The 15,049-nt window shown below is 37.6% G+C and overlaps 2 protein-coding genes across 4 annotated transcripts in view; one reads left to right on the top strand and one right to left on the bottom strand.

The window, feature by feature from the left end:
* Positions 1-3,238, top strand: part of slc15a1b (solute carrier family 15 member 1b) — an 11,956-nt gene extending 8,718 nt beyond the window's left edge. The window contains exons 18-23 of the mRNA XM_058402146.1: positions 839-885; positions 1,003-1,110; positions 1,197-1,311; positions 2,131-2,268; positions 2,357-2,464; positions 2,657-3,238. Of these exons, the coding sequence (XP_058258129.1) occupies positions 839-885; positions 1,003-1,110; positions 1,197-1,311; positions 2,131-2,268; positions 2,357-2,464; positions 2,657-2,848 (708 nt within the window). The 3' untranslated portion in view covers positions 2,849-3,238. The remainder of the gene's footprint in view (positions 1-838; positions 886-1,002; positions 1,111-1,196; positions 1,312-2,130; positions 2,269-2,356; positions 2,465-2,656) is intronic.
* Positions 3,239-4,801: 1,563 nt separating this feature from the next.
* On the bottom strand, positions 4,802-13,170 carry stk24b (serine/threonine kinase 24b (STE20 homolog, yeast)). Of its 3 annotated transcripts, XM_058402150.1 has the most exons (12): positions 12,545-13,170; positions 8,788-8,802; positions 8,460-8,690; positions 8,064-8,120; positions 7,715-7,823; positions 7,423-7,580; positions 7,102-7,287; positions 6,857-7,002; positions 6,604-6,718; positions 6,433-6,495; positions 5,685-5,821; positions 4,802-5,603 (listed from the first exon to the last, which is right to left on the bottom strand). In XM_058402150.1, the coding sequence occupies exons 1-12, from the start codon at positions 12,584-12,586 to the stop codon at positions 5,564-5,566; spliced, it is 1,299 nt and encodes a 432-aa protein (XP_058258133.1). In that variant the 5' UTR covers positions 12,587-13,170; the 3' UTR covers positions 4,802-5,563. The 3 variants fall into 3 exon arrangements, with proteins under 3 accessions (XP_058258133.1, XP_058258134.1, XP_058258132.1); XM_058402151.1 differs by lacking the exon at positions 8,788-8,802; XM_058402149.1 differs by lacking the exon at positions 8,788-8,802 and having other exon boundaries at positions 6,433-6,718.
* Positions 13,171-15,049: the final 1,879 nt, after the last annotated feature.

Here is a 15,049-nt window from a genome sequence, read left to right as displayed (position 1 = left end):
TTTCATCTTCTTCTTCTAATTATTATTATTACTATTAATATTAATGTAATAAGAGCGGTGATGTGTATTAATTAATGAATGAACTCTGACACTCGAAATATTCCTTGATGCTTGTTAGAAAGAATTTCAGAAGAAAAAAATTGCAAAAGTTTTAAATTTAAAATTAAATCGTTTCACAATTTTTACACACAAAAGAAAAATGTTATTTTTTCTTTACTCATTCATTAAAATGCAGTGTTTATTAACCAGCAGTTAAATATGATTAAAAAAAAAAATACATAAAAAATCAATATGAAATAAATATAATATAAAAAAAATTATATCTTTTTTTTTTTTACCAATAGCTTCCAGGAAATTATTATTATTTTATTATTAATTTTTTTTTATCAGCACTTCAGTAATAGCAGTATGGAATATTTAAATAGAATAACAATTATAAGGTGTTTATTATATAAGCACAATTCCTTCTAGAAATGTAATTCAATTTGTGTAATAATTTATTCGAAATCTTTTATTAGAAAGACTTTTAGCTTTTTAAATGAATGTAAAAATTAAATTTTTTTATTTATATTTTGTATAATAATGAATTCTAAATTAATATAATTATAGTAAAATTACAAATTATAATTTTATATATATATATATATATATATATATATATATATATATATATATATATATATATATATATATATATATATATATATATAATTAGTAATTAAAAATAAATGCAATGTTTGAATATCAAATGTTGCTGATTAATATTTTTAACATTTAAAACATTATTTAAAAAATGTTGATGTAATGACAATGATGAATCTTCTCTCTGTGTCCTTAGCGTGATGATTTAAACACCAAACCAGAACAAGGCAACAACGATATCAGGTCAGTGGTTAGTTATGTGAAGGTTTAAAGACAATCTTTCCCATGTTTACTGACGTGGCTGCGAGTCTTCTGTATATGGGACACGTGTATGATGGAATTTTTTCAATTGGGGAACAGATTTGTGAACGGCTACGGCGGGGTGCTGAGCATGAAGTCGGGGTCTAAAGAAATGGGATCCGTCGGTCTGTTCGAGTTCTCCAACTACACGCTGTTGCCCCAGGGCGAGTGAGTAGCTTCTATTCACCACACGTTCCTCATTCCTCCGTATCCAAGCTTCAGTTGTGTCATTTCTCTTCTGTTCGCTGTTCCAGAGCCAAATTTATCATATCAGGCGACACAGGAGAGATGTGCAAGTTTTCCATGGATCTGGGATTCGGAAGCTCCTACACACTCCTCATACCAAGCAACTTTAACTCCGGACCTGAGGTAACACCTCCCACACTGTTACACTACTAACATGACACAAGTTCATGTCAGAAATACAATTCATTAGCGTTCACAGGGTTGCCAGATTGTTTTTTTCCCATAACAGTTCTTGGAAACATTACAAAACACACAGGTTTGCAAAATGAACATCCCCCAAAAAAATATTTTCACTTGACATGTAAATTAATGAACACTGAAAAAACCTATAAATCTTACAATTATTCAGTATATAAGTACAGGTTTTAGCATCACATAATCTGCTTTTAATTGTAACTGTTATTAAAATGATTACACGTGTTATATAAAGGCATACAAAATACAGGCAAAGTCTAATGTATAAAAATATGTATAAGACTAAATTCCCAGCTGTAGACAGATGTTTAGTGTATATATATATATATATATATATATATATATATATATATATATATATATATATATATATATATATATATATATATATATATATATATATGTATGATGTTAAAGGATTATTTGTGTATACACATGTACTGAATGAAATAAAGACATTTCAGGATGTTTTTTAAAAAAATAAATAAAAAATCATGTTTTTATTTACCAAGAAAAAAAACTGTATTGTATAATGTTACTTTATAGCTCATGGTTTGAAGGGTCTTTGGAGAGTTTATAATCCAGAGATCTGGCAACCCTGCACTGGAGCTAACAAGTGATAAAAGTCTGGCAGAAAACAAACCAAAAGAAACCTTGCTCTAAAAAAACAAACAAACAAAAATAATCAAGCAATATTCACCACACTGATCGCACTACAACGCCTTGTGTGTGTGTGTGTGTGTGCAGTGTGCCAAGACCATCCAGCAGGTAGAAGACATCAAGCCCAACACCATGCACATGGCCTGGCAGATCCCTCAGTACTTCCTGATGACATGTGGAGAGGTGGTGTTCTCAGTCACGGGTCTGGAGTTCTCCTACTCACAGGTACGCTCACCTAGAACCCGGTTCTGTTTCCCCACAACGTTTTGAAACACCAGTTGTGTTTATCAGAGGTTTCTCTCACACCGCTCAGGCGCCTAAGAACATGAAGTCGGTCCTTCAAGCCGGCTGGCTGTTGACCACCGCCATGGGGAACATCATCGTCCTGATTGTAGCCGAAGCCGGACAACTTCCTGACCAGGTACGGGCTTCAAACAGAATCCTAATGATGATGATAATTACAGTCCTAATAATATATATAAATATATATGATTGGCTGGAAGGCATCATGATATCATGATGTAGTATATTTAATTATTATTAACAAGTATGTTTGGTAGAATTCCGGATTATTGTGTGTGTTTGCGTAATTGTGTGTGTGTGTGATCCACAGTGGGCTGAATACGTGCTGTTTGCCGGACTCTTGATATGCGTGTGCATCATCTTCTCCATCATGGCTCACTACTACACCTACATCGACCCGGCCGAGATCGAGGCCCAGTTTTCCGAGTACGACCCCGACGACAAGAAGAAGAACGAGATGAATATGGACGCTGCACTCGAGGAAAAACAGACCAAGATCTGAGCATCACACACAAACACACATTGATAATGTTTCGGAATTTAAAAGGAATAAATCCCGGACTTTCGAATTCCCTGATGAGTCGGGAGGATAGTTTTAGGTTTAAGCGACGGCTTTAAGAGCAGCCAGAGGAAGTACGTGAGGATTTGTTGGAAAACTGGCGAGTGACCACGTACAAACCAGGCGATTTGCTCCAATTTCCAAAGAAACAGTCGACACACACACACACGGGTCTTCCATCTAAATTCAAGAATCCTGAAGTAATTCAAAATTCTAAATTATTTCCACAAACACAATCCTTTTTTTTCTTTTTTTTTTTTAAGATGCATGTTTGGGAGTAAAATTTATATAAAAAAAGAAAAGGGACCTAATTTAATGTTTGTATTTAACGTACCTGAGTATATTATATTTTGTAGCATGACTTATTTTTGTACATAACGTTAATGTGTGTTAATTTTAAATGTCGAACCATCCAGCATGTGCTTCAATAAAGAACTTACTTTAACACTCGTGTGTGTGTTTTAGTTGACAGACATTAATTTAAAAAAGGAAAAAAAAAGGATAAGGTTAACACTTGAAAAATAAATAAATTTTAACCCCAAATGGTTTCTGAATGAGTGTGTGTGTGGGGGGGGGTAAAGAAAGAAATTAATGAATTTTAAAAAAAGTATTTTTTTTTTTTTACAGTTTAGCTACAACAATAAAGAATTCCAAAAATAATTTAAAACAAAATACAATTTTAAAAAAATGAAAAAATAAAATGATGTTATTTTCAGGTGAATATTAAGACAAAAATAAATAAATAAATAAATAAAAACATTTACAGTTTGATCTCTGGGATGGGAGAATTCTCCTGCACTCACCTGTAAAGCAAGGCAGTTTGTATTTATAGACGTATGAGAGGAGCAGGACAGTGGTGAGGTGTGCTGTAGGTCAGACAGAGGAGTTCGGACTGCATCAGGGATCGGCTCTGAGCCCCTTCCTGTTTGCTATGGTGATGGACCAGTTGTCAGAGGAGTCAGACAGGAGACTCCTTGGACAATGATGTTTGCAGATGACATTGTGATCTGTAGTGAGAGCAGGAAGCAGGTGGAGGAAAACCTGGAGAGGTGGAGGTTTGCGCTGGAGAGAAGAGGAATGAAAGTCAGTCGTAGTAAGACTGAGTACGTGTGTGTGAATGACAGGGAGGGAAGTGGAACAGTAAGATTACAGGGTGAAGAGGTGAAGAAGGTACAGGAGTTTAAGTACTTGGGGTCAACAGTCCAGAGTAATGGAGAGTGTGGGAAAGAGGTAAAGAAGTGAGTGCAGGCAGGTTGGAATGGGTGGAGAAAGGTGTCGGGAGTTCTGTGTGATAGAAAAATATCAGCGAGAATCAAGGGGAAGGTGTACAGGACAGTGGTGAGACCGGCCATGCTGTATGGTTTAGAGACAGTATCACTGAGACAGAGACAGGAGTCAGAGCTGGTCTTTGGGAGTGACATGGTGGGACAGGATTAGGAACGAATCCATCAGAGGGACAGCTCATGTTGGATGTTTGGGGGATGAAGTTAGGGAGGCCAGATTAAGATGGTTTGGACATGTCCAGAGGAGGGAGAGTGAGTATATTGGTAGGAGAATGGACATGGAGCTGCCAGGCAGGAGGAAAAGAGGAAGGACAAAGAGGAGGTATATGGATGGAATAAATGAGGATATGAAGATAGAGGGTGCAAGTGTTGAGGATGCAGAAGATAGGGATAGGTGGAGAGAGATGATTCACTGTGGAGACCCCTGAAGAGAAAAGCTGAAAGATAGATAGATAGATAGATAGATAGATAGATAGATAGATAGATAGATAGATAGATAGATAGATAGATAGATAGATAGATAGATAGATAGATAGATAGATAGATACGGAAGCGTATCAGGATCCAAATCATTCACACACAAACAGGAAAAAACCCCAGTATTCAGAGGTGATAGAATAAAAATCATTATTTATGATTTTGAGTAAAACTCTCTTTTATATTTATATATATATTAAAATGAAACAGAGCACCCGCAAAATGTAACATACATTCCATAAAAAGGCAAGGCAATCTCAGTAATGGCCATTTGAGAGGCTCGGTTTTTAAACATTTACCTTTTCTCTCTCTTTTCAGTTTTTTTGTTTTGTTTTAATTCTAACATTATCTACAGCAGGGCGTGGCCGTCTGTACACAGTGATCCGCTTGGGGGAGAAAATCTGAGAGTGTGTAAAAGTATATACACGTCTATACACGCATCCCAACTCTGTCTAGTCCAGGTGACGCACATCTGATATCTCCTTTCGCATGGAAAGGGCTTGGACACACACTCGTCTTCTCTCTCTCTCACACACACACACACACACACACACACATATCCATGCTGTTTGTTCAGAGCCATGCTATGGTTGCTTTTTAAGGGTTTCAGCGATGTTTTTCCCCGCTTGCTGATGTCGTGACGCAGAAGCTTCCAGAAGTTGTTCGCTCGCTATGCAGTCGAGTGTGTGTAAGTGTGTGTGCATGTGTGTGCACGTGCACACTACAAACACACACACACGCAGCAAATATACACAAAGATTCTTCATCATCCTTCTCGAACAGGAAGCTTGTGGAGTTTAAAGGACACTCAGCACTCTGAGGATGCTGGTATTGTGATTCGCTGACCCGGTGCATTGTGGGAGGGGCTTCGGCATGACTGATATTCCGAACGGACCGATCACTGAGGAGAAGAGGAAGACGTCCTGGCTCGGGAGAACCTTTACAGAAAAGGAAGTCGTTTGGTTACTGAGCTCAAAACTAATTAAAAAATAAATAAGAAAGCATCCCATAATAGTTACCGTTGTAGTCTCTGTATAAGCTGGGTCACCATGACGTCAGAGATCCCTGGATACGTTTCTTCGGCAAGTAACATGGCCTCTCCTAACTCGTCTAACACGTCTGGCTTTACTGCGAGTTCACCACCCCGCTCTTTCAGCTACCATCACACACACACACACACACAGTATTAGGAAAGACATATCCTTTTATAATGTACATACAGTTATATTGCCAAAAGTTTTGGGACACCCCTCCAAATCATTGAATTCAGGTGTTGTTTTTCAGGGACCTTTGGGATGAATTAGAGCGAAGACTGCAATTCATCCCAAAGGTATGGGGTTGAGGTCAGGACTCTGTGCAGGCCAGTCAAGTTCCTCCACACCAAACTCACTCATCCATGTCTTTATGGACCTTGCTTTGGTCACTGGTGTGCAGTCATGTTGGAACAGGAAGGGGTCATCCCCAAACTGTTCCCACAAAGTTGGGAGCATGAAATTGTCCAATGTCTTGGTATGAAGCTGAAGCATTAAGAGTTCCTTATACTGGATCTAAGGGGCCGAGACCAACCCCTGAATCCAGTGATCTGGAGGGGTGTCACAAAACTTTTGGCAATATAATGCATGTAGAATTTCTCTCATCCAACACCAAAAGTGATTTTAACAAATCAAACAAATTGCCTCACATGTCAGTGCTTGAAAGAAAAGGAGCGACTATAAAGTAACACCACAACGAAAGGCAGTGACGATGCTCCTGATATTTCTGCCGTACCTCTGTGAAGACTGGTGTGATAACGGTAGATAAGATCTGTGACAGCGGCCTCTGAGGTGTATCCTGCATCAAGAACGAGCACAAACATGCACACACACACACAGAGTGTAAAATAAGGATATTAAACGCAAAAAGTTTATAGATTAGGATCTTGAGGATGTGATTTTTCACCTGCTCGTCCACATTGGCTCCGTTTTGCAGCTTTTTGGGGTCTTTCTCCCGAATCGTGAAGATCCACTCATCGTTGCTGAAGTCGTTTCCACCGGACGCCTGTCCATCAGCTTCTCTGAGAGGGGGAGAGAGAGGGAGAGAGAGACAGATTTAAGTATGGTATAACTAGGAATAGTTATAAGTAATGAAATAAAACAATGGGCTGGAACTAGACTGGAGAAAATGTACAAATGAGACAGAATCATCTGCGTACGAGTCGGAATCGTCGGAGCTGGAGTCATCTCGGCACTGCTCGGCCTTCCACTGTTTGTATCGGTCGATCAGCTCGGTCAGGTAGGAGGTTTTCTTAGCGTAACGCACGATCAGCTTGTGCTTTAGCAACTCTTTGGCTGTGGGTCTCTAAGAAAGAGAGACAGAGGGAGAGAATTACAACAAAGGAAGTAAGAGAAAGATGTTCACACCATTCAAATACGATGTAAAGGTGAAGGAGGTTCTTACAAAACTGGGCTCCTTATTTAAACACGCCTCCACAAACTCTTTGAGCGGTTTGCTGTAGTTGCCCTCCAGCGTGGGCGGGTTGTTCTTTGGGATGAGGAAGAGGACCTTCATGGGATGCAGGTCCGAGTGAGGCGGCTCGCCTTTTGCTAGCTCGATCGCTGTGATCCCCAGAGACCAGATATCAGCCTTCGGTGGAGAGCGAGAGAAAACATTCGATAAAGAAAAGAAGAATATTTACCATATGCTACAGAAATACTCCGTATATAACGATTGCCCAGTGCCTGAGAGTGGAAGATTTTGAGTGTGTGTTAACATGCTGACCTTTGAGTCGTAAGCGGACTGTTTAATGACCTCTGGTGCCATCCAGAAAGGCGTCCCTACGAACGTGTTGCGCTTGATCTGTGTGTCCGTCAGCTGACCTGCTACACCAAAGTCTGCCAGTTTGACCTCGCCCTGCTCAGACAGCAGCACATTGGCAGCTGGATAAGACACACACACACACACACAAATTTAGACTCCAAGATTATATTTGTATTTGATCAAATTTATTTATTTGTATTTTTAATTGCAAAGACTCAAATGCCTCAGTGAGCAGGACAGAGAATGCTTGTACCTTTGATATCTCTGTGAATTTTCTTCTCAGAATGCAGATACTCCAGACCCTTCAGGATCTCCCGCAGGATAGTGGCGATCTGAGCCTCATCCAGAGCACCGGGCTCCAGCTTGGAGAGGGGGAGAGAGAGCGAGAGAGAGAGGGATGAGAGAGAAGAGAGAGGGAGAGATTTAATTTAAATGAGAGATTCACAGTTTACTTATTTTGCAAAAAAACAACCTGTACGACCACGCTCATAACAAAAAAATAATAATAAAATATAATAATAATAATAATAATAATAATAATAATAACAATAATGTATTCATTTCCCCAGAAAAATTCATTCTAGTATCAGGTTATTTCTCACCAAATCCAGCGCTGATCCTCCGCCAAGATACTCCATAATGATCCACAGCTTTGAGCCCTGAATCCAGAGACACAAATCATACGAGAAAAAAAAACTCTTACAAACAACGTTACACTCCGGTTAACTTATTAAAATTAAGCTAAAATTATAATTATATTAATTCAATATAATATATTAACATAAACGGCTGCTTAAAAGCAATAAAAAAAATTATATTGTGGAACATATTTTTTCTGCTTTTACTATACTCTAAAAAGGAGTGTGGGCTTAAAAATAAATAAATAAATAAATAAATAAAATTAAACAAATAAACAGCATGAATGAACAAGCAGACAAATAAAAATAAATAAAAATTTCAGTGTAGATGTTTTCGGTGATGTTTAGCCTGCTGCTCACTTTGAGGTAGGAGCCGTAGTACTTGGTGACGAAGGGGCTGTCACACTGGCTCAGGACGGTGATCTCCTGCTGGATGTCCTCGATCTCGTCCTCGGCCTCCTCCAGGTCAATGATCTTGATGGCCACCACCTTCTGCGTGCGATTGTCGATGCCTTTGAAGACCTCGCCGAACGAGCCCTTGCCGATGCGCTCCAGCTTGGTGAACAGCTGCTCGGGGTCGGCTCGCAAACTCTGCAAGGAGGAGTTTCGGCGTTAATGGCAACCCGAGCTGCGTCTGACACGAGCCAGCCGTTAAAGACAAAGTTCCTCTGTCTGAATGTTTTCCCACCTCGTAGTGGCTTCTCTGTAGATTTGTGGGCAGGACCAGAGGTATATGTTAGAGCTGGGCGATTAATCGTTATTATCAATTAATTTGAATTTATGGTTTATGTCGATGTTGAAAAAACGAAAATCGATTTTCCGATTTCATTTTGGTTTGGCAGAGCGAGCTTCCGTAGTTCTGAGACGCAAAGAGCTTGTTTCTAAGAGAGGCGCGGTTTCTTCAGGTTTCTTCATACGCGCTAAAAGACAGGGAGGAGCTGAAAGTCTGCCGCCGTTTTCATATGAAATTTAAAGGGGACTGAAGTGATCACGAATTTGTGTAGAGTTTATGGAGAATCGCAGAATTCTTAGGGTGGCTGAATAGAAATGTTAAAAATGGCCTAGCGACGAAAACAGCGGCAGACTTCAGCTCCTCCCCGTCTTTCAGCACGTTCTTCAATCCGACTGAAGAAACCGCAGCGTTGCAGAGCGAGGATCAGAGGACAAGTGTGTGTGTGTGTGTGTGTGTGTGTGTGTGTGTGTGTGTGTGTGCGTGTGTGTGTGTGTGTGCGTGTGTGTGTGTGTGTGTGTGCGTGTGTGTGTGCGTGTGTGTGTGCGTGTGTGTGTGCGTGTGTGTAATCAGGAAGACTCGTATTTGGCTTGTTCAGTACTCAAATGTTATATACACGTCTATGCAATACAGTGGAATGCTGCAATAAGTTTACCATCCTACCCTGTTAGTCAAACCTTTATTTTATTTTATTTATTTATTTATTTATTTTTTTTACTATTATACCCTCATTGGGGACGGAGCCCCCCTTAAATGAAAATCCTAGACTCACCCCTGATTGTGTCGTATACACAGATGTAAAATGCTGTCTGGCTCCTGTTTGATTTTATTTACCGTGTTAGTTGCGTGTTGGTTTTATTTACCGTGTTAGTTGCGTGTTGGTTTTATTTACCGTGTTAGTTGCGTGTTGGTTTTATTTACCGTGTTAGTTGCGTGTTGGTTTTATTTACCGTGTTAGTTGCGTGTTGGTTTTATTTACCGTGTTAGTTGCGTGTTGGTTTTATTTACCGTGTTAGTTGCGTGTTGGTTTTATTTACCGTGTTAGTTGCGTGTTGGTTTTATTTACCGTGTTAGTTGCGTGTTGGTTTTATTTACCGTGTTAGTTGCGTGTTGGTTTTATTTACCGTGTTAGTTGCGTGTTGGTTTTATTTACCGTGTTAGTTGCGTGTTGGTTTTATTTACCGTGTTAGTTGCGTGTTGGTTTTATTTACCGTGTTAGTTGCGTGTTGGTTTTATTTACCGTGTTAGTTGCGTGTTGGTTTTATTTACCGTGTTAGTTGCGTGTTGGTTTTATTTACCGTGTTAGTTGCGTGTTGGTTTTATTTACTGTGTTAGTTGCGTGTTGGTTTTATTTACTGTGTTAGTTGCGTGTTGGTTTTATTTACTGTGTTAGTTGCGTGTTGGTTTTATTTACTGTGTTAGTTGCGTGTTGAACTGATTAACAAAATTGTTTTTCTTCAGGGATTTTTTTCCAGGTGACAGTTATTTATTTGATAAAAAGTGATTAAAGTTAAGTCTGTAGTTTGCACTTTACAAATCCCTCATATTTTGTTATATTACTTTATTTTACTAGAATAATTAGAACTTGTAAAGACTGGTGAATTTTTGCATTTTATAAATCCCCAAAAAAGGTTTTTATGTTGTATTGATGTTTTTTTTTTTATTTTAGAAAAACAATATTGTTAGCAAAAGTAATTTTGCACTTCGCACTTTTAGTCCAGATTAGCAGTTCATATGTTTGGTTATATTGTTTTTCCTCAAATTAAAAAAATCTATTCTATAGTCTCTAGTGTTTTATTAAATTTTTTTAAAGAAAAATAATCAATAATAATATAATAATCAAGAATAATAAAGAATTTTGTTTTAAAAAATCGGAGATTCAATTTTTTGGCCATATCGCCCAGCTCTAGTATATGTATATATATATATATAAGGAGCGGTCATTTCAGGTCATGTTTAATTAAAGTGCAATGAAAACACAGAAAGGTTAATTACAGAAAAAACAGTCATGTAAATACGGTACTGTAAAATGTTACTTAGAGCTGATGCCTATAGATCTGTGTGTGTGTGTGTGTGTGTGTGTGTGTCTCTGTGTGTGTGTGAGTGTCTCTGTGTGTGTGTGAGTGTGTGTGTGTGTGTGTCTGTGTGTGTGTGTGTGTCTGTGTGTGTGTGTGTGTCTGTGTGTGTGTGTGTGTAGCAAGTGCACTTGCTTAACTTCCTGCCTGAGGGAGTATTGTGTTGCACAATGCTCACGGTTGCAGTTTATTTCAAACACGCATCTAATCTTTGGAGCACTTTTACTGCTCCATTCTGAATAGAAATAACAGAATTTTGCTACAAGATCTTCCTACAAGAAATGATTTATGATATCTTACTATTCAGATACAGCTCTATGCTACTGTATACTATGCTATTCCTGCTATTCTACTCTATTCTATTCTACTTGTATTCTATTGTACTCTATTCTATACTACTGTACTGTAATCTATTCTACTCCACTCTATTCTATGCCACTGTACTCTATTCTACTCTACTGTATTCTATTCTACTCTGTGGTACTCTAGTGTACTCTATTCCACTGTAGTCTATTCTACTCTGCTGCATTCTATTCTACTCTAATCTACTCTATTGCAGTCAAATGAAATAATACTATACTGTATACCGTATTTTATTATAATCTAACATACTAATAATTTTAATATTGTAATATTCTACTCTGCTCTATTATGCTCCTCTATATTCTATTCCACTTTATTAAGCTGTACTTTACACTCTTATGTACTCTATTCTATCCTACTCATCTTTATCTATTCTAAGGTACTTTACTCTACTTTATTTGGCTCTATATTACGATCTATTATATTTTATTGTATTCTAATCTACTCTGCTTTATTTTATTGTATTCTACTAAACTCTATTCTACATTATTCTGTTATACTGCATTCTAATCTATTTTCCCTAATTTACTTTATTCTCTTCTGCTATGCTCTATTCGACTCTACTCCGTTATAATCAATTTGACTCTACTCTACTGTATTTATTCTATTATAATTTATTCTACTCTATTCTACTCCATTATACTTTATTCTAACTTATTCTTCTCAACTCTATTATCATTTATTCTACACTACTCCATTATTATTTATTCTACTCCATTATAATTTATTCAACTCTACTCTTCTCCATTATGATTTATTTGACTCGACTCAACTCCATTATGATTTATTTGATGCTACTCTACTCCATTATAATTCATTCTACTTTATTCTAATTTATTCTACTCGACTCTATTATAATTTACTCTACTCTATTCAATTATTTATTCTATTCTATTCTACTCTACACTATGATAATTTATTCTACTCCACTCTATTATAATTAATTCTACTCCATTATATTTTTATTCTACTCTACTCCATTATAATTCATTCCACTCTACTCCATTTTAATTAATTCTACTCTACTCCGTGCTAATCTATTTCTAAACCTCTTCAGAAAATCGTCTTCCTTCACTCACCACGCTTTGATCAGTAAATAAGTTTGTGCGGTCGGGTGACTTTTTGAGAATTAGCCTCCTTGCCCTAATTAGAGGTGAGAGAAAGCAGCAGCAGCAGCCTGGTAAATATAGCAGTAATGACAGCTGTGCGCGAGCCCGCCTGATGTGATGTGATGTAGATGATCAACTCAGTTATGTGAATAAAACAGACCCTCTTACCTGAATCCCAGGTAAACTGCCCTGCACCGGCGAATGCGCCATGGCCTCTGTAAACAGCACCAGTGTAAACAATAAATAAATAAATAAAAACGACCCCCACCCCCCCCCGTTCAGCAGTCCTGCCTGATGTTGCCCCCTTTAAAAGTGCGACAGAGATGCGGACAACATCCGCCGAGTCTGCACTTCCAGCTGACGGGGAAAAAAGAAAGAAAACGCTCACACTAGCGCAAAACACTCTCCACGCATTTAATTAACGAGTCACGGGAAATCAATTAAATTAGAAAAAAGCATTCCAAACATTACTTTACGACAGGAAAAGTGCAGGAGAAAGTTCTCCTCACGGCTCGCGCAGGCTTTTCTCGAGGCTCGAGCAGGCGGCTAGTTAACCGTTAGCTAGCTGAAATGGACTTTTCAAAGCACAGCACTATAAAAACGATCATTTAAAAATATTCTCGGCGTTGTTTTTCGTCCGAACAAAGGATGCGCCTTCCTGTTCCACAACCCTGGCTGGGTGAACGACGCGTAAAAGAGAGAGAAAGCGTCACTTGTTTCGGGTGGAGAAGCGCAATGTTGACATCCTCAATTCACTTCACAGCTCGCCGCCATTTTCCTGACGCTGTCACTAGGGCATCAGGGCGGAGTCAACGGGGGGCTAGGACACACCCCCTTCTGACATAACGGATGGGCAGTCGTGTGAATTTCTATTCTGTTGTAGTTTTCTGAGCTATTATTATGTGTAGAATTAATGTTAAAATGAGGAAAATGTAAAAAAAAAAGTGATACATTTCTACACCTTTACCCACTCAAAAAGGTATTTTTCAGGGTAAATTTATATTAGGAAACGCCCCCATGTCCTCGTGCCTTTCCAAAAAACCTACAAAAATCAGAAACGTTAGCAAAATTAGCTATCAGAAATCTAGCTATTACTTAGTTAGCTAAAGTCGGGCTTTAATTTTACGGTCACAATTTGCACTATAACAAATTCAACTTTTATCTAAACACAACCAAAGCTTTGGTCAAAATATAAAAACGTGTTTATTCCTAAGTTATTTAGCCTTATAGATTAGCACACGGGTGTGGCTAACGGTTTCCATGTCTTCATCTTCTAATCTTGAACGTGATTGGTCCAAAACCGTCGAGTATTTAATTTAATTTAATTTAATTTAATTTAATTTAATTTAATTTAATTTAATTTAATTTAATTTAATTTAATTTAATTTAATGTTTTTTTATTTGATTTAATTAAATTTTTTATCTTATTTTTTATTCATGCAGTGTATCACATCCCCCCTAAATTTAACCTGAAACATAAACACTATCATTAACGTTTAGCATTTTGCTTTGCTCATGTAACTTGGTATCAGATATAACACCTCAACCATTGTCCCCAAAACTTAAATACGTCATCCTGTTACTGATAAAACATTTCAGTTATTCTGTCTTCTAGGAAAATTTCATATTCATAAAGCCAGAGCTTTGAAGGCAAGGCATAATTTTAAAATAATATGGTCTGGCCTGATATATATGTCAAAACCTTTGAATTTAAAGCCTTAAAATGGACTCTGTGTATAATATAATTGAGTAATTGAGTCTTATTATATAAGGCATAAGTGCTAGTGCTTATTATCCTTCCATCCATCCAGACGTCCATCCATTTTCTGTAGCGCTTATTCTACTCAGTACCTGGAATCTATCCCAGGGTCTCAGGGCACAAGAAAAGAACTTCCCGGACAGGGTGCCAACTCACACACACACACACACACACACACACAGACATACACACACATACACACACTACAGTTGATTTAGAGATGCCCGTCAGCCTACAGCACATGTCTGGACTGTGGATGAAACCAGAGTACCCGGTGGAAACCCCTCACATCCACAGGGTGGAAGCAGGGATTGGACCCTCAACCTTGAAGTATCCCCTTCTGCTTATTATATTATATTATTAAGTGTATATGTGCCCTGTATTTCTTTCTAATCAGACCTGGTCACTTGAAATTTGTAAAAATTGTACACTAGATGGCGCCTCAGCTTTATTTTTGCCTGCTGCTGTTTTTTTTCCTCCACCTTTATAAACTATTGTGTAGGTGTCTTCTAAGATTTTATACACAACATTAATACAACTTCGGCTCCTGCATGACTAATCACGGTTACTGTGAAAAGAAAAAGCAGCCTAAAATGGTTTGGGGGAAAAATTAGAAATAATGACTTGGTTCACATATTCAGATATTTGTCCATCAGAATGGTTTCAGTTACTGCAGGAATTTTTGTTCATTACTTTTCAGGAAAAAAAAAAATCACATCCATGTTACATGTGTTCACGTGTGAAAAATCACGTATTAAATATGAAACCATAGAATATAGATTTGAAAGAGTCACATTAATTGAACACGATTTAATCATATATATATATATATATATATATTAATATAAAAAATAATTGATATATATATATATATATATATATATATATATATATATATATATATATATATATAA

The sequence above is a fragment of the Hemibagrus wyckioides genome, linkage group LG11, assembly GCF_019097595.1.
Source record: "Hemibagrus wyckioides isolate EC202008001 linkage group LG11, SWU_Hwy_1.0, whole genome shotgun sequence".
Classification (NCBI taxonomy): Eukaryota; Metazoa; Chordata; class Actinopteri; order Siluriformes; family Bagridae; genus Hemibagrus; species Hemibagrus wyckioides.
This window is presented reverse-complemented; position numbering and strand designations above follow the sequence as displayed.

Excerpts from the sequence above, each read along its gene's own strand:
- stk24b (XM_058402149.1), bottom strand. The coding sequence starts at position 12,586 with ATGGCGCATTCGCCGGTGCAGGGCAGTTTACCTGGGATTCAG. Across the intron at positions 8,691-12,544 it reads GCAGTTTACCTGGGATTCAG|AGTTTGCGAGCCGACCCCGA; the intron begins GTAAGAGGGTCT and ends TCCTCCTTGCAG. Across the intron at positions 5,604-5,684 it reads CTTATACAGAGACTACAACG|GTTCTCCCGAGCCAGGACGT; the intron begins GTAACTATTATG and ends TTTTCTGTAAAG.